We start from the raw sequence: 27,312 nt of genomic DNA on the forward strand, positions 1-27,312 counted from the left end.
CCGTTATAAAGGGACTCGTAATTCCTTCATACTTTCCTTATCACATCAGATCTAACGCCTTAGCACCTGCCCCCGAATAATATTATCACATATGAAGCGTAGCAGACTTTATTATGTTGGCATTAGTTGCACTTCAGCTGAAGTTTTCAGACTTGAAAAAAGGCATCTCCCTGCACCTGATACTACTTTTTGTTAAGAGTATTCCGTTTCACTTGGAAATACCCACTTGGCAGAAAGTTGGTGGAAAAAATGTAAAGGGCACAATATTCAAGTTTGTGCTTAGTTTGAAGAATCATATTAAATGGAAGACTGAGTTCCAAGTAACTTGAATAATGCTTATTCTTACATGATCATGATTTTTCCTTCTAACAGCACAATTAACTCACCTGCATTTCTCCACACACGGAATGAGTACTACGAGGTTCAGGAAAACCATGCTTTGTAGGAATATAATATTTAAATAACAGTAGGCAAAGTGAACTTGAAAGACATAGCTTGCACAGCTCCCACCAAGTGCAGTTTCTTGTATCACTTTACCTTTCTGAACTCTATGGCTACAGGAATGGCCCTGTCTCTTCTTTCAGCATGTATGAGGCCAGTCAGAAAGAGGAGAATCAAACTTGTGAAATTCTGTTCTGGGCTACAAGCCAAATCTCACGCCACTCTATGTAAACATGGTCATCCAACCCAGGTAAATAGTTAAATTTCATTAAGATTTTGGTGTCAAATACTTACAAAACTGGAGGGCAGCCATTTTTGTTTTCAACATGTCAATAAAGTTCTGAATAAAAAGGACATGCTTGTATTGATGAAGAAAGGTGAAGACACTACCAAAATGAAAGAATACCACTCACTGCACCGTGAAAGAGCTGATGCTAGTTACATTTATCTTCATCTTACATACCATGCCCACAACTGCCAGCATTAAAACAGGTGATAGTTCCTAAGAAGCTTGCTGCATCTGTTGCCACTAGCCCAGTTTCAGACATATTTATGCAGTAATAAAATGGGGCTGCATCCTGGATAAACCCCAGAAGGATATGCTGCTGTGGCAGAGATGTGGGAAACTGGAAGGAAGTGGGAAAGGCAGGGACAAAAAAGGACAGAAAAAAAGAATGTCTGAGGATTGATCATGAGCACCATGCCTGTCAAAAACTGCTTTCCTCTGTCCTAGAGAGGGCTGACTCCAAAATGATTCATGCTCCTGCTTCAACACTGTGACCATTTTCTAGTGGCCATGGCATCCTGCTCTGTTTTGCCATTCTGTGTTGTCCATGTCTCAGTCACCCCCTGTGTTCCCACTGGCTCCATGACAGCTCTGTCTGTGCTCTTTAGAAAGAAGGGAGAAGGCTTCCCTAGTCTGAGAAATGCTCATGGATACAGTTGTGATGTTTCCAGCAGAAGCACCATTTTAGTAGCTTGAACAAGCTAAAGGAGTTGTGTGAAGTAAGATGGTTCAGTTTCTCAAGACCTGGCTGTATTAATCATTAGGTAACCAGATATACCAGTTACAAATGAGCATTTCTGCTGACTTTCTGCTAAATTTCCCTTTGAATTTCATGAGTCATGCCACAGTGTAAGGTTCAGACATGCTCTGCACACAGCAGTAAATAGAAAACAGGAAAAACTGAGAAACAATCATGTTAAAAGACTAAAACATTTTGCATAGCTTCCAAGTTTGCCTGTGCCAATTTCAAATGACCAAGAACCACCATCTTATTTTTATACTCACACATCCTTTTAAAAGGGGTGTTACTTGATGAGTAATATTTTTCTCCACCATTTTGGTTTTCTTTTGTCTCCATCTATTGGGGAAAGATTTCCAATGGTCAGGTATGAAGTTGACATCAGGCTGGGAAAGGCAGTCTGCAAAAATAATACAAGAAACCTGTGTACTTACAAGTTTGAAGAAATGGTTGTGTACGGAAGAGTTTTGGCTTTCAGCATGGTTCACACTTACCAGAAATGATGACTTTTTTTAGTCAAATTAATTTGAAAAGACTATACGATATGGTGACAAAAGAAAGTTCTTTGTCAGCATGAAGTAGGTTAAGAGACAACATTGGTTTCTCAACTCAAAGTACTTTATCTAGTTGTTTTTTTTTTTTCCTCACATGGTCAGCATAAAAAGTAATAGAAACCATTTCACCAAAGAACTATTGAGAGTCCTAATGGTAACATTTCTCTTGAGAAATTTTAAACTTAATATAGCTGCAGTCCTGTTGACCTGCAGTCAGCTTCCCATGGCAAGGGAGGACTATAAAAAGTAAAGGTCTCTTTGGTTCAACTAAATACCTCATGGAATATTTTTATTTTTTTCTGAAAGCTGAGTGCAGTAGTAAAGCTCTGAACCAGTGGACCTTTTCCATTGTTTTTCTTTCTGTATTTGCCAATACAAAGAGTGTGTTTTATAAGATGTATAAATATATATACGTGCATATGTATTAACCCTTACAACACTGGTGGTTTTTATGACTAGGGCCACATTAAAAGATGGCAGAGATGGTAGGATGAGCAGAAGGGCATGAAGACTGCAGTGTCATCAGATTTGTGAAAGTCCAAAGTACCATTTTGAGTTTGTCACGGGGGAAGGAGGTTCAAATCAAAGCCAGGGGCAAGAACCTCCTAGCTTCTCGTGGCTTGATGGTGGCCAACTTTACTCCTAAAAGGTATATTAAAGTATCAGAAGTACTATATGATTTATGTTGCTTTCCATCATCATTCTTGCTTGAAGATCAAAGGACTCCTTTGCTAGAGGCAATAAAAAAATTGTCAGAGATGTCTGAATCAGGAATATCCTGCAGGATTTCTTCTGCCAGCAGTCATCCAGCTGGCTGCTGCACTGCCTTTTCTCTAATGCTGTCAGCAATGATGTGGGAACCTTAGACTGGTGAGGGACCTCCTGAGTCACAGAATATATTATTCTCTTAGGTATCTTAGGTAATCATGTTATAGATAATTCTTGATAAAATTATCAATAAAATCTTTCACTCTTGCTTCATAGATCAGACTCTGCCTCTCAAAAGCACATTAGAGCTTTTTTCTTTTCTTTTCTTTTTCACTTCTGAACTCCTTTGTACATGGCAAATTTTTTTTGAAGTAACATCTTAGAGGCAGAGTTTGATATATTTGCGTTAGCAGACCAAAATCACATTTCTCTGGGTCATAATAGGAGGCTTCTTCACCCACGGAGGAAGATTCTCACAGGAAGATTACCTTTGTCTTGTGAGGAACCAAAAGGGTCAGGTTTTTCTTACTGAGATCACTGCATGTACTTTCTAGGAGTCTATGGCGACTTCTTACGGGTTTGCAATTTATATAAAACCAGGGTAGAGGCTGCACATGGAGCACATCCTCATGCTGTCAGCTCCACAAGTAATTGAATAGGTAATATTTTTTTAGAGTTAATTATTCTTTCCATTTGAATTCTATTTCATAGGCTTTTGTGGTGGTCAGGACCCATTGTGGCAAACATACCACCACCTGACACGGCTCTGTTCTTGCTCCAAATGTTTGTAAAAGAGTCTCATAATTGAGCCAAAAAACTGGAAGGAAAGCAGAGAAGAAAACTTAGAACAGACCTACTCAAATGCTAGATAGGGATCTGAGTCTGGGCAGATCCCAGATATCTATGCCTGCTGCATTCCTTTTCAACATAGCCGTATTTCTTACTCCTCCCCTTTTTCTTGGGGACCAGCTTACAAGCACCCCTGCAGTTCTCAGCCATAATGGCAGTGTGCAGAGCGCAGTAGCGCTATGATTAGAACACCAAGTTTTTTAATAAATGGACTTTGGTAAAAATAAATCAAGTGGTTCTGGCTTGGTACTAGGATAGGACAGTCAGAGAAGTCAGGAATTTGAACTAAATGGATTCAAACGGTGGAACGTGTATTTGTTTTCCATCAGCTCATAAGATGACTGCCCATCAACATAGTTGTCCATCATTATTATCAAATTAGTTCGGTGTGAGTACTGCAGCTATGTGTTTGTTTTTTTATTTTGTGGCTTGGCACAGATTAATAGTTCTCTGACAGCTCCACTCCAAGGCTTTGCTGTGGCTGTAGAGAGCAGAAGATCACCTGTTTTTATGTCATTTAGCAAACTTCAGTCTCTGTCATTTTCTGGTTTCTTTAAGCGTTACAGCCAATCTCTCTTTCCCATTAACCATATAAATTTTGTATTCCTTTTCCCTCAGGTAATCTTCCATATGGAATATCAGTGAATAGGAAGGGTTAAAACCGTGAAGCTATTGAGTCCTTTTTGATTTGATATCGCAGGGTGAGCTGCAGAAAGCCTACCTGTTCTTCAGCATGCAGCAGAGTAACAATGGAGCAAGGAAGAAACTGAAATATGCAACCCCAGTTCTGTGCTAACAGCAGAGATATTTGTGAAACTAAATGTTCTTTCTGGAGTGCAGGTTGGGTATATACTATACTTACTGTCATATTTGAGAACTGTTTGTCTCGTGTTTCTTAACTATTGAGACTTCTTTCCTGAATTTTTGGAAGTGAAAGAAATTCTTCTGTGAGCACACTGTGGACTGCAACTGGATTGTTTGTGATGGACCAAGACAGGACATTGACAAAACTCTTTTTCAGAGATATTCTAAAGATTGGGCAGTTTAAGATAGTGTGTTTTTATGGCTCTGCTAAGTCTGTACAAGACAATGGTAGTGACATTTTTTGTATCAGAAGCTTTCTTAGTTCTTAGGTGGGTTTCAGCTGTAATCTTTATTGTAAGTTTTATTTAAACTTTTGGCAGACTGTTCACAAGGGGGAACCCAAATGTGATATCTGCAGACTGGTAAGTAGTACTTCATTAGGGTCAGACAGATACACCGACTGAAACAAAGCAGCTTTTTATCTTTTTCTTCTTCTTAAGGTACTTGAATACTCTATCTCTGAGAAGACAAAAGAATTAAGAGAATTATTTACATCAATTGTATTTACATCAAATGCTTCAATTGCTTGATACATGCTCAGTTACTGAAGATAAAAATCAGAGCAATTTGTCTATCATCTATTGTCATCAACAATGAAAATGGCAGCTCTGATTTAGGTTATCAGTCAGATGACAGCTTCCATCTCCTTAGTTCTGTCTGTTGTGATCATCTGACTAAGCTTGTACAATCAACTCTTGATTCTGACAAAGACTCGGGGCTTTGTTGAAACCAAGAATATCACCCTTGGAGTGTGAAAGTGAAGCTTGTTGATTTGAGAAAGCATATGAAATACCATCTTTTAGTGCCATGAAATTCAATTGTTTGTGCTTTTCCACTTCCCACTTGGGAAATATTTAAGAGCCAAACAAGAACATGTAACTAACAAAGCACAGTGGTGACTGAGATGGCTGGGTTTTATTCCTCAGTGGGAATGACATTCAATGAGAATGAGATACCTTGCCTAGGAATCTTGTTAGATAGATTAGATAAAAATCTGTGTACTTTAATGATAAAAAATCTGTCTTGTCGTTGTTGGTGTTGTTTTATATTGATTTTTACTTGTCTGTGAAGGAGTAGGCTAGAAAAAGTTACATTTGCAGGAAAAGCTAGGACACTTTTTGGAACGACTTTAGGATTTGTGACTCCAGGTGGCTGTTTTGCATAACATTGGTACTTTAAAATAGTTCTTAATTTTGTGTCAGTTAAAATAGAGAAAACCAAAAAGGCATAAGAACTAGAGATGGAAAGACCAATTAAAGAGGGATTTTCAAAATTTGTCAGAATGTGGATTATGTTTTCAGATTTACTCATTTTTTTTCCTGAAACCACTTTTTCGTGCATAGTTTATTGGGGTAATTTCAAAAGAATTCCTTCAGAGAACTGATATCAGAACAATAGTGATGATGCATTTTGTCTGTCTTACAGTTCAGAAGTCCCTTGAAGAGCAGTATTTTCTGAGGTACTGGGTAGATACTGAATTTGCAGCTGTTTGGAGTCTGGCCTCATCAGTCACAGCACAGTCACAACACAGAAGTAAGACTACCAAAGAGTTGGAGGGGTTTGTTTCCTTGTTTGTTTGTTGTTTTTTTTTTATATACATTTGTATGTTTTCTGGCAACTTTGGAATAAATTGTCAGAAGTTGATCAAGACAATGTAGTGTTTATTGGAAATCCAGGGAAGATCTTAGAGGCTGGATTACTTTAGAAACTAGTAAGACCTTTTTGCTACTCATTAGTTAAAATGTTTTTGTTAATGACAGGTACCATGATCACATTCTTAAATCTTGGAAAAGGGTGTGGCACTCTCCTCAGTGTTAAAGCCCAAGTAAAATTACTGTAGGTCCCTAACAACTTCCAAACACAGCACTTAGAAGCTTTGAAGTTGTCTTGAGAAACAGCTTTGTTTCTAGGGAATTGAACAGTGGCTATCATTGCTGGTGAAAAATAGGATGAATGCAAGAGTTTTGAACAAAGGAACCTTAATTTTGTGCTAGAAAAGTGTAATAGAGAGGAAAAAAAAAATCATTTACAACTGCTTTTGTAAAGCTGTGTTATGTGGTTGTGTCCCGCTACATAGTGGCTCACTGTCTTGCTTTGTGCTCAGACATACATGTACTATGCTGCAGTCTCTTGCCATGGCACCCTTCTCTCCTCCCATGTGATCACAGTGTAATTCCTGTGTATGTTTTGAATTTACCATTGCAGTCCCTTCTTGTGAGTTGATTTAATCAATTGCATGTATCAGTGTTTATATAAACATGTATATATATTAAAAAAAAAAAAAAGAAAAAGAAGTGCTTTATTTTTAAAACAGGCATGCTCCTTCTCAACAGGTTTTGCTCTGACATGTTCATTCTGCAGGAGGTAGGACACAGTAAAATAAACCATCCAAAACATGGGTGGGAAAGCATAGAGTAGAGGAGAAGAACCATGCAGTCTCACCAGTAACTGATGCCTAGCAAAGTGCTATCCATTAATCAAAAATCTCTCTTTGCTCCCACATTCACTGCTTTGTGCAATAAACCACTGGCTAAACAGCCCATGACTATCCACCCTTGTTCCAGTCTCTTTGAGGGAACAGTGATGGATAAAGATTTTTTGTGACTCATGGTATGCATCATTTACAATCACACTTGCATCATAAATATTGTTAACAGGTCCCTGTGACAAAGGTGAGAAGATGCTAAAGATGTGGTATTCTTTGCTGCTGTGTTTGCTGTTTTTACAACTTGAAGCTAATCCTGGTCTTAAAGTGAGGATTACTCAGAAAGGGCTGGACTATGGTACGTCTTGACATTGCCAAAAGTTAATTTAAGGTGAATGTTCTGTGTACAGAATATATGTAGTTCCTTAATAAAGGTGCAGTGTAGAAACCAAGTCCTTAAATATTGAAATAGAATAAATTCCTTCTGTCACCTCACACCAGGAACATCCTTTGTCTCTTCTCTCACTTATTCTCTTGCTTTTTGCACCCCAGCTGCAAGTTTATCCTTCTATTGTTCATTACATTCTCCTACAATCTAACAGTGTTTCTATTACACTCATATTGATCTACTCTCTTAGAACCAGAATGAGATGGTCATATAATTGAAAGTGTAATATTTAATCGAAGATAATGAAGACATAATTGGAAAAAAAAAAAGCTTGCAATTTTGGAACAGCCACATAACTGCATACTTTTACTGTCATTCCTTCCTTTGGGGTGGGATAGCATCTGCATGTGTTGTTCTTTCAAAAACTCTTGTAGCTGTCTGCCGTAATTCTACCCCTTAACAGAACATCAGCAACCTTGTGCATGGTAGTCCTAATATCCACAAAATATTTTCCTTATTCTTTCTTTTCAGGCTAGCTCTCACTATCTCACTTAAGACTTAGTCCATGGGTGTGGAGAGCACTTAGTACAATTTTGATTGTTTACAGAATTAGTGTTAATAATAAAGGTTAACAAGGTACAAATTCAACAAAGGCTGGGTCATGCTAAGGATTAATTGTTATTTATGTGCTCAGCACCCTGACAGGTAGACAATGGACTTGTGAGATGAAAAGAAGCTTGGGGTTATGACTTCAAGATGAAAGCAAGGATCAGGTCCACTTCTTTCTCTGTATAAGCATTGTTTTTAAGGCTTTTGAAAAGTTAAGAAGTGCAGGGCAAACATCAGTCATCCAAAACAGAACTGATCTGTGCATCTTTTCATGACACAGAGGGAAAGCGCTCCCTAGGCATCTCTGATGCCTTTAAAAAGAACTCTGACTGGTATTTTTTAGTGTGAGCCCAGAAGTAGTTGTGACATTCAGGATGGCTTTCAAGTGCCAAAGGAATAGACCAACCCTGCATTAGCAGTTGGGGATAAGGACAGATGTTAACAGTGCCCCTCCCAAAGGTATTTCTCATATTTGCCAAGCATGGTACCTGTCATGCCTTTTCCCTTAACATGAGATTTGAGAGCTGAGGCAATAAATCCTGCCTGCTCACTCCTTACCTTCTTCCAGAACCTTTACAGATAATCCATCTGAGGTCACTGGCTGCTTTCATTTACAGTAGTAATAGAGAACTTTGGGTTATTTCTGTCAGACAGAGTCAATTATTTTGCTTTGGAGGCAGAATTCCTAGGGAATCATTGTAAGTTATCATGGATCTCAATTATTTGTGTTTTTTTGTTTGTTTGTTTGTTTGTTTTTAATGCACTGAAGTCTGGAAAAAAAAAAAGTTTTTTATTCAGCAACTGTGAGGCTCCAAAGCTAAAGAAATTCAAGTCAAAAATATGTTCTGAAAGCAGGACATCATTTGGTATTAAAATTTTAGTGGTGTCTTCATTAAAGTTGAGCAAAAAGGATGAAGATGCAATGAATTTGGGATTTCAGGAAAGCAGGGATTCCTTTCAGCAAGGAAAGAAGTTAGCAAAATAAATCAGAGATCTGCAGCATGCTGTAAAATATGTACTCAGAAAGAAAAGGGAAGGAAACATTTAAAAGGATTGGATTTAAACCTCAAACAATTTCCTCTATACAAGCAACAATTCGGACAGTTCTCCATTTTACGTACCAGCAATTCAGATGCATATATTGGCACTTTTTATGAAAGCAAGGACTACACATGTAAGTCATCTTGCAAATTCCTAACAGGCCCTTTTATTTAACAGGTGTAAAATAATCTGAGATAAATGTGATGGCCGAGTGTTTCCAAAGCTATCCACATTGTGTGTAAAGTGAAAGAAGTATAACAGTTTCAAAAAACAGATAAGAGTTCTGGAATATAAAATGTAGGTCAAAATCATCTTGGGTTAAATGATTTGTATGTGGGCTAATACAAGCTAAAATGTGGATGAATAAGGGGATAAAAGTAGGTCTAGGTAAGGGCTTAAGAACTGAAGGTTTTTAAGAACTGAGCATTTTTAAGAACTATGTTAAAAGTGATTAAATTATTTATCAGTATATCTGGACCTTTGCATGTCAGAATCTGGCCTGCAAGGTATGTGCTTCCCTCTGTCCCCTTATAGGTAGGAAGATTGGGATGGAGCTCCTGAAGCAAGAAGTATTGAAAGAGACCTTCCCAGGCTGGAGTGGGCAGGAGAGTTTCTTAGCTATGAAGATCAACTATATGATTTCAAAGTAAGTGAAGGAAATGCATCTCAAAGTTCTAGGATGAAACAGATTATTATATTATTACTGCATAGTAATAATTATGCAGCCATTTTTTTGCTAAATGCAAGTTTTTAATGGTTTATCTAATTCTGCTCCCTTTGATGGAATGCTGATTTGTTTTAAAAATACTTCCTTCTACCATACTCGGAGATGAGCTTTAGAAAGCCTCTGAAAGAGCACTTCAGCTATTTTATTAGTTGATTTGTCTCAGATTTTGGGGCAAGACAGTTGTATGCATGTCTGTGACACAGCAGGTGAAACGGATGGAAAAGAGGGAATAACTGGTGTTATTAAACATCTGCTACTATAAAGGACATGTAGCAGTGAAAGGAGTTTGCTTCATGAGGAAAAAGCCATCAACAAAGGCTAGGATGAATATGTGTGCATGGGGATGATGCATTTGAGCTGATGAGGCAGGAAGATGACTTCTTTTTGGGTAGATTTACAATGGCTAACATAGAATTTTGATTATGTAAGTCTCCACTTCTATTTCCTGCTGAGCAAAATCATTGTACTAGGAACAGCCAGTAGACTAACAGGTTTGTGGAGCTTCCTACAACATCCCCAAATGAGGAAACTAATAGAAAAGCAGAGTTTTTTACAGCCTTCATTCCCATCTTCCAGTTTAAGCTTTTCCAGTAGGCTGTAACCTGAAAAAAACATAACTTCTGGTCATTTAATACTAATTCAGAGCAAAGCTCTGCTGCCCAATGGTGTTTACTTTGTTTTCTTTATAAATTACCCAGAGCAAAAAATAACAATCTGGGAGACTTCATGATTTTATGCTGGATAGGGCCCACATCCTGTATCTATACCTAATACTTTGCTAACATTATAATATTCATTGTATTATATCATCCTTGAGACCTGAATCCTTGCCCATCCGAGAAAGCTGAGTTTGGACAGTCTGGAGAAGAAAGGACTACGGTGGTAGTAGGATGTCTTACTGCATGTCTTCCACATCTGCTGGATGGTGATTATAGAGGATATGGAGCCAGATTCTTCCTGGAAGTATCCAGTGAAATGATGACGGGCATCAAGAAGAACTCCAATTAGAAGTTAAGAGAAATGCTGGGGTGCACCAAAACAAGAGTCCAGAGAGACTGGGAGAGAGGCAGAGAGATACCTCTATACAGAGACATCTCCATCCTTGGAGATGTTCAAGACTCAAGTAGACAGGGCCCTGAGCTGGCTCATCTTGGAGCAGGGTGTGACCTGGAAGATCTCTTGAGGTTCCTTCCCACCTACACTGTTATGTGATCTTCAGAATCCCAATTCATTCTTCCAGCTTCTTGAAATCTTCCCAGTAGACAATCTGATTTTAGCCCACTGAAAACAGGTTATTGAAGGCAGCCGTACTGCTTCCCAAGATGTTATTGGAAAATCGGAAAATCACAGTCATTTTAACTAAAACTAGCTGGTACCTTCAGCCCCAGGGGAAGTAGATTAAAGGCAGTTGTTTCAGAGATCTCTGCCAGATACAAGGAAACAATGAGGAAAGCCAACTATGTGATAAGGTTGCAGCTGATATCTTTATGTTCAGCTTAATTCAGCACACCCATTGCAAGACAATATCCTTGAGTATCAGAAATATTTGTTTTCACAGGGAAATCTTTAAGTAAGATCTTATTTAGAAATACTGAGCCACTACAGAGCCCTTTGCTGAGGCAAGGAAGGGGATATGGAAAGGGAAAGAGAAACTTTGATCTTCTTCAGCAAATATTAGCATTCAGACAACCTGGGTTTATTTATAGATGTAGTGTATGGGTTTAACACACACATTTCCCCCAGCAAGCACATTTCCCCTTAAGGACTTAAGGGGAAAATATTGCAAAATTCTTCTACCAAAGCATAGACTTTGCCTGTAATAGCAGAAGAGTTCAGTGATCAGTAGTCCTTCTTAACCTTTTAACCTGTAATCTGATATCCCACATTCTGTTTTTTGTAGGCTCAGAATTGGCGCTGTAGATTTCCCAGAAACTTCTGCTTCCTTTATTCCTGGGATTGGCATTAGTCTATCCATGGCACATGCTTCTGCTACGATCAGTGCAGACTGGAGAATGGAAACATGGCTGCTGTAAGTATTATACAGTGCATTGGGAGTAGGGGAGACAGTTCTGGGAGAGGATTACAAAGATAATTCAGAAAATTAGTTGCCAGTTTTATTTTTTTTAAGTCAGATATGCTTTATCATGTAACAACAATCTGTTTAGATGTTTCCTCTCAAGAAGGAAACATTCCCTGCTAATTAATACTTTGGTTGGTTGGTTAAATATTCTACACCTGAGCATGTCTCTTTGGGAAGTCTCAAGTCAGATAACTGTTAGCATGCTCAGTTTGTCCAGACTGTATATGATAGGAATATTCAGAACCATGGAGTTTGCGATGACAGCATTTGTTACTTTTTTTGACTGTAGCCAATTATCTATTTGCTAGTACAGTGCATATTGTCTTCCAAAGTGTTCATATTATAAGGAGAGTACTGTCAAAATGCCAAACATTCAGGGGTTACGAAATTACACAGTTCAGGTCACTGCGGAAAACTGATTTGGCTTCAGGTGCCTATGTACTATGACGTTGTCTTCGATTTCATGATCGTATACTGATTTTTCCACTTTTTTATCTCAGCATTCTTGTTACAGATTTTTAATATTCTAGATTTTTTTCTTTTTTCTTTTTTTTTTTTCTTCTTCTTTTTAGAGAGGGAGAGGTAGAACATCTGGGATATCAGCAAAGGTTGCAAGGTACTAATCTCTACAACTGGGGTTAATGGAGTAACTGATAACAGCATTAGGGGACACTCTATTTGTGAGACAGATAAGACAGAAAGATGGATCACCAGGCACCAAGTTTCACCCCGTGTCCTGATTTCAAAGCAGCACACAGCTTTGCATTCGATTTTAGTACTGGCAGCTGGAAACTGCTGTCACAGTGGCCCTAACCTGTCCGTTGTTCATTCTGTCATACCAGCATTGTGAGGAAAAGGATACTGTGTTCAGCAGGGCAAATCAATTGTTCCCAAACACAAAGCCACCTCTCCCTCATGCTGAAGGGCAAGGACCTGGGCATAATCTAAAGGGACCCCAGAAATACAAAACTCTGAAGGCTTCACAGACTGCAGTGGAGACATACTAGTTGAAGCATGCAGGGTTTCAGGGAGGAGGTCAATGCCAGCTTTGTTGGAGTGCAGGGCTGTGAAGGAGTTTTCTTGCCTTTTTGAGGGGCAGAGAGAACACTACGCTCCCTGCTTGGTATGTTTTGTGCATAGCTGTGGATTTAGATAGATCCCAAGTATGCCCCATTCTTCAATCCTCCATGTTTCTTTCAGTTTAGAATAAGAGGGCACAGCTGAAAATGAGCTTTCCAAGGGAGACCCTTGACAACCCAGTCCCCCTGGCTGTTTCCAGGGTCAAGAATTGGGTCTTATCCTAGATTTTAAGGTATCCCTGGGTTCCCAGATCTCACCGTTGCCCTCCTCTCTACAGTGTCCCAGACCACTCTGCCAGTCATAAAATCTCCTGGCAGGCCCTTTGCTCATGGAGGTCTGGAGCAGGGACCCTGCCTCAATAAACCATGTCCTGTAAACTCATGCATATAATCTGTTTTGAATTCAATGCACGTCCCTAATAGAAGTTAATCCCTAAAAAAGAAACAGTCTTTCTTGCTGATTGAAGCAAGAAGTCCTTTCAAAGTGGATTTATAGATAGTTTCTTAAATTATTGCCTTATAGGACATGTTTCCCTGACTGATTGTTTTGTTTTCTAAGCAGCAAAGACCAAGGAGGAATTACAGTGTCCATCTCAGGACTGTTTATTGCAGTTATCTTCAAAGTATCACGGGACAGCACAGGCCACTTGTCCATATTGCTACACAACTGCCAGCTGAGCGTTAGTAGAGTAAAAGTCAAGTTAAATGGAGGATCTAGGTATGTACAGGAGATTTTGTAATTGCTGTGTGGGAAATAGTAGAGTTTGTCACATGAAGGCCACTTTCAAATTTTGACATTTAGGGATCCAGTTACAGGATACAATTATCAAAGGTTATCAAAATAGGTTTTTAAAGGTCTGTTTTCAAAAACAGGCTCCTTTGCCGAGTGTGTGAAATGTGGTTAATCTACATTTCTCTGAGCATGTGCCAAAAAATGAGCTGACTAGACATAATGCATATGAAAAATTTGCAGCTTGAGTATATTAAATGGTACAAGATTGCAAATAGAAATTTTCAGAAGGGGATTTAGATTGATCATGTGTTGTTACAATCTGACCTACAATTTAAAAATAAAACTTTTTATTCCAAAATAAAATGTGAAGTAATGTTTATAGTTCTCATTACTTTGATTTTCTAGAGAGCTTTATGTCGTATGTAAAGAGAAAATGTGGTTAATTGTTATCATCAAGTTTACATGAATATTCTCAACTTTGCAGATTGCCTTCTAAATAGTTCCCATGAGACTGAGAACAACTAGCATTTTCTGAGACTCACAAATTATTAAAAACAATTAATTGTACAGTCTACCAATATTGCTGTAATAGCATTCCATTAATCTAAATGATATTAATGTTCCAGTCTGGTAGATTTTATATTTCAAAGATTTCAATCCATGATAAAGTCTTTGTGTTTGTTTCCTTTTCTCCAGCTGGATAGCCAGCTTCCTGTCTGGTTATCTCCAGAAGCCCATTCAAAACAAATTGGATGAAAATGTAAGTTTCTAAAGATAATTTCAGCTAGTGAAGGGAGGATTTCAAATACAGACCTTACATTACTGACTTCTCTCTCTTCTCATATAGCTATGCCTAAATATCAAACACAGAATACAAATGATGGATGCACAGCTTAGAAAATATAACGGTGAGTTTTTGAAAACAGGTTTTTAAGTAATTTTCACAGTGCTCAGTTTGTACCATTTTTGTTAGATTCCAAACCTTTCCTGTGTTCACCCTACAAAAAAGTAAAGGGATAAAAACAGAGCCATTTTTCTGTACCTTATCCTGTTCCAGACTCTTAGAAATCTCTTGCAAGAATGTTATGTAGAATAAACAGGTTTCTTCTATGCTCATAGCAGGTCACCTGTAACCCTTCTCAGTTTGTTCTAGCTGAACATGTGTTTTCCTTAGATTTTCAAGTTGAACATTTTCTCACTGATCCTTTATGCTCTTGGTACTGTGGACATAAGAAAACCTGAGTAAGTAGTAACCCACTAAAAAGGTAATAAACATCCCATGCTGCACTGCTGTCCTGCAAGATCTTGCAAACTTATCATATCTTGTTTTAAACTTGTGTTCAGTGAGATAATAAAATGCTGCAGGATGATAGTGTCACCTTAAGCATATTTCTCTTCACATCATTAACAATTCCTGTGTTGCTCTTGTAGAGACATAGAGACAATAGATAAATATGTTCAAAAAGCATGTAAGATTTTCATGATTTAAATCAATAAGTATCCCACAACTTTTCTTTCTTTTCTTTTCTTTTCTTTTCTTTTCTTTTCTTTTCTTTTCTTTTCTTTTCTTTTCTTTTCTTTTCTTTTCTTTTCTTTTCTTTTCTTTTCTTTTCTTTTCTTTTCTTTTCAAGACTAAGAATATTTAACTGTAGCTTTCACCAATTCAAATTTATGTAATTCCACTGTTGTATAATTCATGTCAGATAATTTATTTCTGCTCTTGAAACATTTCAGTTTGTATTGTGGATATAGCTGTTATCAGCTCCATATTCAGAAGCAGTGTGTGTGGAAATTGTTTTTTCCTACAATGGCTTATACCCAGCATGTGCCAAGCACTGGCAAATATTACTGAAGATCGTGGTCATCAAGAACATTATCTTACACAGTTGTTAACCAAACACTTCAGGCTGTGCTGTCATATTGAGGAGTTAATAATCTCTGTGTGAATTCACCATTTCTCTTTAAAACCATGTGATTGTTTTTGCAGTATGAACAGACCTTACAGTGCAGCAATCAGAAACAGCAATCAGTCTGAAGTTGCATGTGAGCACCTTTCAGAAAAAAAGGTCTTCAATCATACTGTCTGATAAAGAGCACTCTATTGTTGTGAACAAACATCTCTTGTCTTCAACACTGATATACACAAAAATGTGCTAATGTCATCTTCCAAAGTATTTAGTACTAACTAACCATTTCACTAACCATATAGAATTTTATTTCTTTTGTGCAAACACATAACAAAAAAAGGGGACCCTGCCTAGGTATTTCTTTTACTGAATGGAAGCAGATTTCTGAGGGGCGTATTCAGTTGTGAAACAAGAGAACCAGGCCTTAAACTGGAGGAATTGGTGACTTTCTTTGAGGGGATACTCTCCCTTTTTAACTTTAAACTTTTTTTTTTTTTATTTTGTTCTTCCTTTTCCCACTGTTCTTCTTCAGATTCATAATTTCTAGAACACCTTTGCCTTTAAGTAAACAAAATATGTTTGTGATATTTTTGTAGTAATGCTTGTTTTGTTTTTGTCCATTATTTTTCTAGTCTCAAGCCAGATAGATGCCTTTGCACAAATAGACTATTCCCTAGTTAGTTCTCCAGCAGTCTTCAAATCACACATTAACTTGGATTTGAAGGTAATTTGCCATTAATATTTCTGTGCTCTCAAAGACTGTTCTGATACTCTTTTGCATTGATTCATTTTCTTTCACTACAGTCTTACTCAGCCTCTCTGCTTTTTAATTAGAAAAGCCATAAGACATTGGACGTTTTGGGTAACAGCCATTTTAGAAACCAGATACAATTGTTTATTTAATAAAATAACCACATTGGTTAATTAACCAAAGTTATCATTTAGAATTAAAATATTTCAGAGTTGGAACTTCTTCAGAGGTGCTTTATAATCAGTGATACATAATCCATGATGGCTACCAATGTGACTGCAATTCTGAGTATTTGTTTTGGGATGACTTAGGGTCCTGTTTATGTACAGTCACCCCCCCAAAAAAAAGACTTCTCACAGAGAGTTCTTGAGCAGCACATAGCAGGTCCTTCTTCATTTATTTTTCACCTTCTCTGGCAAGAGATATCACAGCAATATCCAGTTGTTCCAGCAGCTTCAACAATCTTCGTAACTTAGAGCATCCCTATTGCTCTCAGAACTGGCTTCACTTTAGATAGATGTGCTAAAGTTACAGTTGAAAATCTCCCTCTGGTCATTCTGTTCAAACAACAGTTACCATATACAAAAATAAATAAATAATAATAATAATAAACCTCTGCAAAGAGGGTATACGCAGCTTAACAGTACTAAGCATTATTCAGCTACTGTAGCTAGCTAGAGCTTACAGGATAAGCTTTTTAAGTTGACACCCATGATGAGATACCAGATGAGTCTTAGTCAGTTATTAATCAGGTAAGAAACTTATTAGCCTTCAGTTTTCCTTGGATCAGGCTGATTCTTAATGTTTTTGAGTTGCTATCTCCCAACTCTCAACTCTCGTTTTGGAGTTAGGTGGTATACATGTATAAAGGGTCCTTTGTCCCTCTCTTAAACTACTTCCAGTGCTTTTGGGGTGTGGGGAGGGGTTCCTGAAGATTTTCGTTGAATGTCACTCTTAGAATTAATTTAAATATATCTTTGCAACAAGAGAGAGAAAATTCTGTTGAAGGCGATTTTGGTTCTCTCTCATGGTAGCAGTTCAGAATATTCACCTGAATGCTCAAATTAAAATTTAGAAAGGGTAGAAGCCAGGTTTTATCTGTGTTTTTCCAAAAGAACTTTCATTTGCTGATTTTCAGGGCATATAATCAACTCTCTTGCTTGCTTCAGGTTTTCTTTAAAGTCAAGTTTTTCTTCAGGTAAGAAGATGGAATAAGAATTCTTTCTGTTAAACCACTGCTAATGCATTCTGACAAATACAAATGTTTACAAGTAGAAATACTTGTTAATAACTCATTGCAGGGCACAGTTTATCCAGTAGGAAATCACACAGACCCTCCCTTTGTGCCAGCTCCATTTGGTCTCTCAAACCATGGTGATTCCATGCTCTACCTGGGAGTCTCCAATTATTTTCTTAAGTCTGCTTCACTGGCTTACTACAGAGCAGGGGCCTTTAACATCACCATTTCCAAAGAGGTGAGTATAATTTGCATGTAGTAGAATTATGAATATCAGGAGCATGGATAGTCAGCAAAGGAGATAAATACATTAGGTTTGCAATTTCACACAGATCTGGGTCATGCTTCTATCACTTGTAAGAGTGATCCAGGACATTCATTCTGTATTTCATTATTTTAGATAGTCAAAACCTCCCTCAGACCTGAGTTTGCTGGCAGCTCTAGGCAAGGAGTGACAGATTCAAAAGTCACAGAGTCAGTGTGCAAGGGATGGCAGAAAGAACCAAAGAAAGCTTTTATCTACATAAGATCCAAATAGGAGAGGAAATCATAAAATAGGAAAAAGTGTACTTAAGCCACGGTCTGCTGCATAGAGGCCCACAACAAATGTATTGGCTGTGTTGAGAGCCAGAAAAATCAAAAAGAAAGTACAAGAAAACTAAGCTTTTAGTTGTGGGTGAAGAACATGTAAGACTTCTCCCAGAAACGCTGTTTCCACAGTGACATTAGTAGACAGGGATTCCATGAACTTTTTCTATTGAAACATTGCTAAGAAAGTCTTTATAAAAAGTGCTGACACAAATGGCACTGACAGACACTGTCATAGTGGTCAGCAGAAAAAGGGCAAATGAGATTTTTGAGTCCTTTCTCTGAGAGATTCAGTATATTCCATCTAATAAAGTCACAAAGGCAGGACATAAGCAGCATGCCATGTCTCTTCTTTCAAAAAATAATGCCTACACACTGTTTGGTCAGTGCCTCTGAGACATGAGAAAGAAGTCCATGAGAAAGAAATCTGTCTCTCTTCTGTCCCGCAGAACATTGGCTTCCTTAAGAATCACTTTGGGGCAAGGAAATTGTAAATTAAAACATGGATTATTTAAAAACAAAGTAAACAGAGTATGTTTTTTTCAAAGAGAACCTCATTTTCAAGCTGCTATAATGATCTCAGGTTGGAAATTAGGAGAAATTTCTTCTCAGAAGGAGTAGTCAGGCATTGGAATGGGTTGCCCAAGGAGGTGGTAGAGTCACCATCATTGGGAGTGTTTAAGGAAAGGTTGGACATGGTATTTAGGGGCATGGTTTAGTGGGTGGTATTGGTGGTAGGGGGACAGTTGGACCACATGGTCTTGGAGGCCTTATCCAACCTTAATGATTCTCTGATATAATTTATTTAATTTGTTTACAGCTTGCTGCTACATTTAACCTAAATACAGCCATACTTAAAGATTTTGTTCCTGAGGTGGGTACTTCTGCTTGTACAGACCTTTTAAGAAAGAATGGTAGCTGATGTGTCCTGTGGATATTGTCTGTGTACTTGCTCATTTGAAAAAGTTTGGAGGAGATGAGGAAACAGATGGTTTACAAGTAGTGGAAGATTCAGACATACATGTCTTGCCCCTCATAACTCTATGTTCTTCTTAACTATATCACACTACTCTGAAGTCATTCTCTGCTCCCATAAGTGTCAAATTTGCTCTCTGTATCTGAAACAGTTATAAAGAATACGTAGTAGACATCTTCAGGGAAATCAGTCTCCTTTTATTCCTGTTTAAAGTAATGGCATCACTGTTCTTGGCAGCCTGACTTCTCTATGTCAAGATTTCTGCTGGCTGCTGGAGATTATATACAACAGGAAGTAATGGTCAAGAGTAGCAAAGTTTATAAATGTGATGCAAGTCATTAAGATGCTATGAGATGCTTTAACAATTCCTAATGCAGCAACATTTACTATGAATTTATGAAATCAGTTATCTATGGCACTGTAAACTAAAGTTTTGTCCTCGAGGAGTTTCTCTATTTTTCAGAAAATAGGCTGTTCTGGAAGGCTACCTCTCTTCCAAATTCTTCATATTGGCAGGGTCAATGCTTTTTTATTTACATGAATCACTCATTTCTTTAACATGTGTTGCCAATCCCCTCCATCTGAAGTCACTTAAATTATTTCTTCAGATATGTTCAATATTGGTGTGTCTAAAACTTCATCATTTATGACCTCTGAAATTCAGTATATGCCATGCTAATTTAAACATTTAACTTGGTATAATTGAAATAGAGTATTTTGAATCTAGTTTAATTAACTATATTGTTATATAGCACCTGATTATGCTGTAGCCACAGAAACTGTAGTTTAAGAAAAGCTTAAGGTGCAGGAACTTCACAATCAATCTTTTATTCTTTTTGAAACCCCACAGATTGCTCTGCATTATGTAACAGCATGCCCAGTGCTTCTGAAACTGATGGCTACATCACCACCCGTGGTCAGTTTGCAGGCAGACAGATGCAGCCTGCAGATCACTGGCTGTGTAGAAGTGTTTGCTGTTCTGCCAAATTCAACTTCCCAGCACATCTTTACAGGGAATCTAGTAAGTAGCATGAACTATAAGATAACATTCAGTGCTGGAGCTGAACAAATCACACAGGAATCTTCCAATTCGTTTGAAAATCAGAGATCAGCATGAAATGCGTTATGCAGTCCTGCCACAAACATGCATACTGTTCTGTTGCATTTTACAGGGACGAAATATGCGCTACACATTGTAGAATTTAATATGCAGGTACAAGGAGCTATTTATTTTTTCCACGTGGGGGGTTGAGTGGTTATTCAAGAATAAATTTTACTATATATAAGTGATTATCTGATTCCAAGTCTTCCTAATTTATTTGTTATAAAACAGTTCAACATGTCCCCATGACTCTCTTCATTAGGTTGAAAAATGAACCAAGTATGTCAGCCATGCAGGAATTGAAATGAGCTAATGACAAGAAGGCAATCAGGGCAGTACTATCGCTTCATCCAGACAATCCCTGTTGCTGTCAGAAAGCAGCAAATTCACAAATGATTTCACTATCTACGCATACTGACTAAATAAAATATTTAGACATTGTGTTTCCGATCACAAAAAGCAATTGCATTAGTGCCTGTATCTAGGATAGTATCTGCCTCTGTATAGAGTCACAGAAGACTGTTTTGTTTTTTCCTTGCAGACAGCAAGTACCGGAGCCGATTTGACAATAACCAAACAGAAGCTGATAATCTCATTACTTCTGAAGAGGTAAATAAGGAAAATTCAGAAAACAGCATTAATGATCCCAACGTTAGGACCCACCAGAACTTCATTGTGTTAGTCTGACGGTGTTTGCTTCACTGTGAGAAAAAAGAACATTAATTACCTTCTTTCTCACAGGGGCTCCCTTTGACTGCTTAATTTATATCATGCAGATGAAGTATAATAATACCAGGGAACAACTGTGTGTCTTGTACAACATAATATTACCCCTTTCTCAAGGTTCAACACCCCTCAAGATGGCAATGTATTAGTTACTTTAAAGGCGTCTGTTTAAGTCTGTGCTAATGCTGGAGAACAGGGTTCAGTAGTTTATTCTAAACCCTCTACGTGTATTTCCCATGCCATGTCAGCATCATAAAAAGAACTGCCACCATGAAAACACTTTACAAGAGTGCCAGCTTTGTATGCCTTTACATGAGGGGAAGTGAAAAGTAAGACTACAAAGTAACCACACTTGCTGGTTTTGTGGTTACGGACAGTTATGGGTCTTCTCAGATGGCTTACAGTAAATTTTATTCACACTTCAAACTGGGCTATATTTTACAACTCCTTTCTCCCTAAAGACACGCTTGTGTAGAAGCACAGACTCTCAAGCAAGTAGTCCCTACCTGTGTTTCTTCTTGGCAGTTCTGCCCTCCACATTGGGGTAGAATTCCAGAATATATGGTATTTTTTAGTCTATTACATTTTCATTAAAGAAAAACTTAGGCATCTTTTTCTTCGTTTTGATCACTGGGCCTTTTTAACAGGAAGAGGAGACTTGGAGTGATCAGAGCCTGTCATGAGTTCAAGAAATAATGTTGCCACTCAGCCAGGGCTTTTGACATGAGATTGTGTTCTTCAAAATGCTGTGCTTTTTTATGTGTTTGTTTCCCCCAGAATTATGTTTACAACTACCTGAGGTTTATCCAAATCATAACAAACACTTGAGGAATGTGTAGTTCAGCCATTTCAGGAAGTAGTAATTCCAGAGAGATTTTTCTTCCCAAGTACTGTAGTCACAGCCCAAGACTACACATGACTGTAGGAGATTGATATCAGAAAGATCCCAGTAACTCTACAACTGAGTTTTGATTAAAAGCTGTTGGGAAACAAAGAGTCTTTGGCAAAGTAAATTAGCATGAAATCAGTAATTGCACAAATGAGATGTAAAAGGAAATGCAGTTCTCACTGCCTACTATACTTTTGCATTTTATTTCTGTACACACATTATGCAGTACTTAAAGACAAAAAAAAATCTTTTTTTTTTTTTTTTTTCTTCTGGACTGCAAAGGTGTGTTTCTTCAAGACTGTTCACTTCAGATGGTCTTTCATCTTCAAGCAGTGGCTGTGCATGATTTGTACCTTCATCCTTTCTCATCAATCCTTTTCTTTTACTTCTTCCCCTTAGGCTTCAGTTCTCCCTGCTGAGCAGTACTGTTGGCTTCTCTGAGGTAAGTTGATGGCTTCAGTGCCTAGGAAAGGTATCTGATCTCTTCAGAGATAAAAGCAATTCAACAAAACTTGTTGCTGGAAAATTCTTGGTCTGAATTGGGGATATCATCTGCTACTGCTCTTTCTGCTTTGAAATAGTATATTCTCTGCTTCTCTTTTTTTTTCCAGTAAGAGGAAATACCTCCTGGAGTGTTTTCTTTCTCATCAGAAGCACCAAATGTTGTTTGTTACCATGTAAAACTAATTGAAACAGAGAGGTCTGGGGCTGCATGACCTAGCAAGCTAGTTGATTTTGCTTCTTTCTGTATCCAGCAACACAGAGGCAGGCATGGGGCTAGAACATCTAGCTGTTTCTGTCAGTCAACCTGAATTTACAGATGGATTAAGTAGGCCTAGCAGTAGGAGTAAGTACAAAGTCAAGCTTAAGCTCAGTTTCAAATATCTTGAGTCACTTCAAACCAGTAAAAGGGGAGTAAAAAATAGGGGTTAAAAGAAACAGCAAGCCACTGGTTAAATCTTTCACCATAGACTGAGAAGTGGTCAGGGTGACTCTGCAGCAGCTCAGCCCAACCTACATCTTTAAGTGATGGGAGGAAAATACTAATCACAGTAGCTGAAGACAGAGCACTGAAACAGGGGCAGTTCCTGCCACACAGAACACAATTCAGTTCTGAGAACTGAGACTTGGAAGCCGAGATGAGGTTAAACGGATCATATTCTTACAGTTAAGGTTGATCACAGATACTTTACATACAGAAAAAAAAAAATCACTTATATTGCAAGAAATATGAACACCCCACCCCATTGCCTTGTATATTTTGCATTGTCCAGATGCAACTTTAAAAAAGTTCTTTTTAACCTGAGATTTTCTTTTCCAATTTCTGTTCTGATGTTCTTGCCTGTTACACCAGTTCTAACCCTTCATCTCCATCCTCAGGTTACAATCCTTTAGGCATCATACAATAATCACCAGATGTGTTTTCCCCCTTACTGCAGGTCTCACTGGTAAAGAATTTTCTGTCCTATGCTTTACGGAATGTAGTGATGCCAGTAATCAATGGTAAGGATCGTGGCCAGTTCCTGAGCACAGTTGGTGGGAAAGCAAGACTGAAACTGCAAAAGGAAATGCCCAGTTTTAAAGAATGTTACAGGAGGTTTTTTGTCAGTTTGGCTAAATCTGGACTGGTCTGCTCTGTGCTGGACCCTCAATCACCTGAATCAGGCAAGGGCTGGAACAGGGTGAGTCTCAGCATCCTTCTGAATGCTGAGCCTGGGTTTCCTTCTCCCTGAATGCAGTGCAGCAGCAGAGATGAGACATGCCTGAGTGTCATCCCCACAGAGTCAAGCCATGACCAGAGAAGGGCCCAGACTAGGGAAGCTCAGAATTACATCTGCATCCTGGGGCTACAGGATAGCATCAAGAACATTATCACTTCCCTCTGCCTGTGCACTCCCCTGCTGCCCCAGGCAGGACAAAATAGAAACTGGGCTCAGTGGGATACAGACAGTGAAGGATGATGAAGAAGGAGGTAAGGGTGGAAGGAAACAAACTGAAGAGTACAGAAGGTGCTCATGGGGTAAACAGAACCAAAGAGACTGCTGAGGAAGGAGGGGAGATATTAATGAAGAGAAAGGAAGAATGGAAAGAAGAGACACAGAAGTCAGATGGCTGGAAAAGCACGTGGCAGTAAAGCTGGTACTTAATCCACAGAAGTAGTGATAAAGGAGAATAAGAGGGATTGACAGGATTAAAGGATCAGGTAGAGAAGAAAATGAAAGGAAGAGAGAATAAGTCAGAATGGGAAACAGCAGAAAACAAATCTCATGGGGTAGTTAATCTGAAAAGGAGTGGAGGCAGTCAGGTCCCATTGTCATACAACTGAGAGATGTAAGAGTGCTCCCTTTTCACAGGACTTTTTTAATTTTTAGCAAACACAAGTAACAGCTCCCTTGCAGAGGCACAGTGATGACTGATTAAAGGGAAACTGTAAAACTAGTTTAGTTCCTACTGAAAGATGCTTCTGAAGTGTATTTTATTATTACCTAAAGATACATGTATATTTGTATTTGTCCTTTTCTAAGATAAACTAGGAAAAGGATTTCCTATTCCTAACTTCGCCCACACTACCCTGATTGGACCTGTAATAAAAATGAATCAGGTGAGAATCACAATTTCTTGTTCAAGAAAAATGCTTATTTTTCAGGCCTGTGAATTTGTGCATATTGTCATGTTGGGTTTCTAAATGTAGTTAATAGTAAAGCTTTAGTGTAACTATACACTAGATTTAAAATCCAGACTTTGGATGCACCCCACTACCACCACCACCTTAGGGTGCTTTGGGCAATTGTAGGTTATAAAGAGTTCTCTAGCCTTTTGGGGAATGCCAGCAAAGTGAAAACATCACAGAGATAGCTCTGCTATCCCCAGTAGGTCTTAGGAGCTTTGAGTGTGTAAGTTCTCTCTACTCTGCCCTTTCTGTAGTGCAGGAAAGTGAAGAGGCAACCTGGGGTTAGCATCACCCAGCCTTCTGGAGGGTTGTGTTAACTCACATTAGAGCTTATTCATACACTGAGGTCAACTAAATTGCAGGAAGCATAAAGCTACCATTATCACCTGCAGTGCTGAGGTCTTTACCGTGGAATCTAACCTTGAATAAGTCCATCTGAAATTTACATGTTCTTCTTTCCTCAGGGTCATCTGTTGATTTTCACTGATGTTCACTACAAACACGAAGGAGGGGAAGATGAGGACCTTCCAAGTCTATCCTAATGTCGACTTTCAAACAACAGAGAAAAGTGAAGTCTTCCTTCTGTTGGCTTGTTCGGAGTAGTTGCTACAAGATTAGAAGCATGGTCCTTGGTCACTATTTTTGATGTTTTGTCACTTTTCATGAACTGAATCTGTTGTTTTTAGTATAGCAGGTGTAGCTGACTGTTACTGATATTCTAGAAAACTTGTTGCAGTGTGATGGAAAGGAGTGACTGGTTCTTTTTACTAGTGTTACAAACACCAACGTTTATTAATTTCAGATACCAGTTATTGCAGTTTTCAACTTATCTCCATTAGTGTTAGCAAAACTTTATATAGAGTGGGACCTTATTCTTTGTAATATTTTCACAATGTGTCCCTTTGTAACTGTATTCCACGAGTGGGAACAGGTTATAAAATCCAGTGAATTATCACAGAACACTACAGAATCATAATTTATGTTATAAGTAAACTCCAGATCTAGTCCAGAAACCAGCTAAGAACAGGACTTGTTAAATCAAGTTGCTGAGGGCTATTTCCAGGAAAGTCTTGAATACCTCCAAGGACAGAGATTCCACAACCTCTTTGGGCAACCTGCTTTGCTATTTAACCCACCTCAGAGTAATTTGTTCCTAATATCTTATCAGAATTTCCCATGTTCCAGCTTGTGTTACCTTTTGTCCCACCACCATGCACTTTGAAGAAGAGTCTGGCTCCGTCTTCTCTGTATCCTCACATCAGGAAGTTGTAGACAACAAAAAGGCCTTGCAGGTCTCTCCCCAAGCTGAACAGACTTGATCTGTCAGACTCTCCTAGTAGGGCATGCTCTCCAGCCCTCTAACCATTTTCATCACACCTGCTGGACTTGATCTAGGATGTCAATATCCTTCTTGTACTGGGGAGCCCAAACTGGACACAGTACTTCAAACACAGTCTTGCAAGTGCCAAATAGAGAGTAAGGACCATTTACCTGGACCTGCAGCTTTGTGTTCAACTTACTGTCCACTAAGACTCACAGATCCTTTTATGCAGAGCTGCTTTCTAAACAGCCCCAAGCCTGTACTGATGCAGGGCATTACTCTGTTTAGTCCCAGATGCAAGACTTCATGGTTGCTCTTGTTGAACTTTATGTGGTTCCTGTCAGCCTACTTCTACAGCTTGTCCAGGTTCCTCTGAATTGCAGCCCTGCTCTCCAGAATATTGACTGCTCCCCCAGTTTGGTGTTGAGCACAAACTTCCCAAGAGCACACTCTGTCCCCTCATCTGGGTCATCAGCGAAGGCATTGGTCACAGCACTGATTCCCCATGGGACATCCAGTGGTTGCCAGTCAATATTTGGACTTTGCTGATCACAGCTCTTTGATTCTGGCAGTTTTCCACCTATAGCCTGTATGTCACCAATTTGGTGATGAGACTAACTGATAGTGTTTGAAAGGCTTTAATGAAATCAAGGTAAACAACATCCAGTGCCTTCCCCTCATCCACAGAACCACTCAGCTCATCTCAGAAAGTAACGAGATTGGCCAGACGTGATCAGCCCCCACAGGGAATACCTGTGCAGGCTGTTCCCAGTCACTGTCATGTGCTTTAGAAATGGCTTCTAAAATACTTTGCTCCGTGTCCTTTTCAGGGACTGAGTTGAGACCAACTGTCCTGTATTTCCCTGAAACATCTTTCTTGCCCTTCATGAAGGCAAGTGTGATGTCTGCCTTTTTTCAGTCATGAGGAACTTCTTACTGCCATGACTTTTCAAAGGTTATAGAGAGCAGCTTCTTGCTGATATCAGTTGTGCAGCACCTTTGGATGCGTCCTGTCTGGTCCCATGGATTTGTGTATGGGACAACATAAATTCTGTCTTCCTCTACTGCAGATAATACCTCACTCCCACAGACTCTGCAAGAGGCCCAGGGACCTGGGAATCCTCACAGCAGATCTTGCTAATGAAGATGTCTTTCTCTACATTTCTTGTCACCAGTCACTTGGCCCCCTGAGCAATGGGCCCACACTCATCTTAGCCTTCCTTTTGTTGTTGATGTATTTACAGAAACGTTTCTCATTACCCTTCACCTCCCACACTTGTTTCGGCTCCAAATGAGCTTTGGCTTTCCTGACTTCATTCCTACATGTTCAAGGAATGTCTTTGTGTTCATTCCAAGTAGCTGATCCCAGTTTCCATCTTCTGTATGCTTCCTTTTTGTATTTGAGTTCACTCAAGAGCTCCATGTTCATCCACTCTGGCCTTCTGCCACACTTGCCTAACTGTCTTAACATTGCAGTGGACTGTTCTTGTGCTCTGAGGAGGTTGTCCTTGAAGATTAGCCAGCTCTTCTGGGCCTCTGCTCTCCAGGGCAATTTCCCACAGCTCTTGCCAAGCAGGCTCCTGAAATCTGCACATCTGAAGTCTACAGCTGTAATTCTGTT

The 27,312-nt window shown here is 38.8% G+C and overlaps 1 protein-coding gene across 3 annotated transcripts; it reads left to right on the forward strand.

Moving 5' to 3' along the window:
• The first annotated feature begins 231 nt into the window (after nucleotides 1-231).
• LOC106014557 (BPI fold-containing family C protein) lies at nucleotides 232-25,762 on the forward strand. 3 transcript variants are annotated; one of them, XM_072038242.1, is made up of 17 exons: nucleotides 232-4,417; nucleotides 5,867-5,974; nucleotides 7,099-7,224; nucleotides 9,439-9,550; nucleotides 11,532-11,660; nucleotides 13,353-13,508; nucleotides 14,220-14,283; nucleotides 14,371-14,431; nucleotides 16,063-16,154; nucleotides 17,483-17,656; nucleotides 18,827-18,880; nucleotides 19,833-20,003; nucleotides 20,626-20,693; nucleotides 22,099-22,141; nucleotides 23,139-23,202; nucleotides 24,225-24,301; nucleotides 24,835-25,762. In XM_072038242.1, the coding sequence occupies exons 1-17, from the start codon at nucleotides 4,351-4,353 to the stop codon at nucleotides 24,910-24,912; spliced, it is 1,644 nt and encodes a 547-aa protein (XP_071894343.1). In that variant the 5' UTR covers nucleotides 232-4,350; the 3' UTR covers nucleotides 24,913-25,762. The 3 variants fall into 3 exon arrangements, with proteins under 3 accessions (XP_071894343.1, XP_071894338.1, XP_071894341.1); XM_072038237.1 differs by lacking the exons at nucleotides 24,225-24,301; nucleotides 24,835-25,762 and having other exon boundaries at nucleotides 23,139-24,187; XM_072038240.1 differs by lacking the exons at nucleotides 232-4,417; nucleotides 24,225-24,301; nucleotides 24,835-25,762 and having other exon boundaries at nucleotides 4,470-5,974; nucleotides 23,139-24,187.
• The last annotated feature ends 1,550 nt before the right edge of the window (nucleotides 25,763-27,312 follow it).

This window comes from Anas platyrhynchos, chromosome 1, assembly GCF_047663525.1.
Source record: "Anas platyrhynchos isolate ZD024472 breed Pekin duck chromosome 1, IASCAAS_PekinDuck_T2T, whole genome shotgun sequence".
In the NCBI taxonomy this organism is placed as follows: Eukaryota; Metazoa; Chordata; class Aves; order Anseriformes; family Anatidae; genus Anas; species Anas platyrhynchos.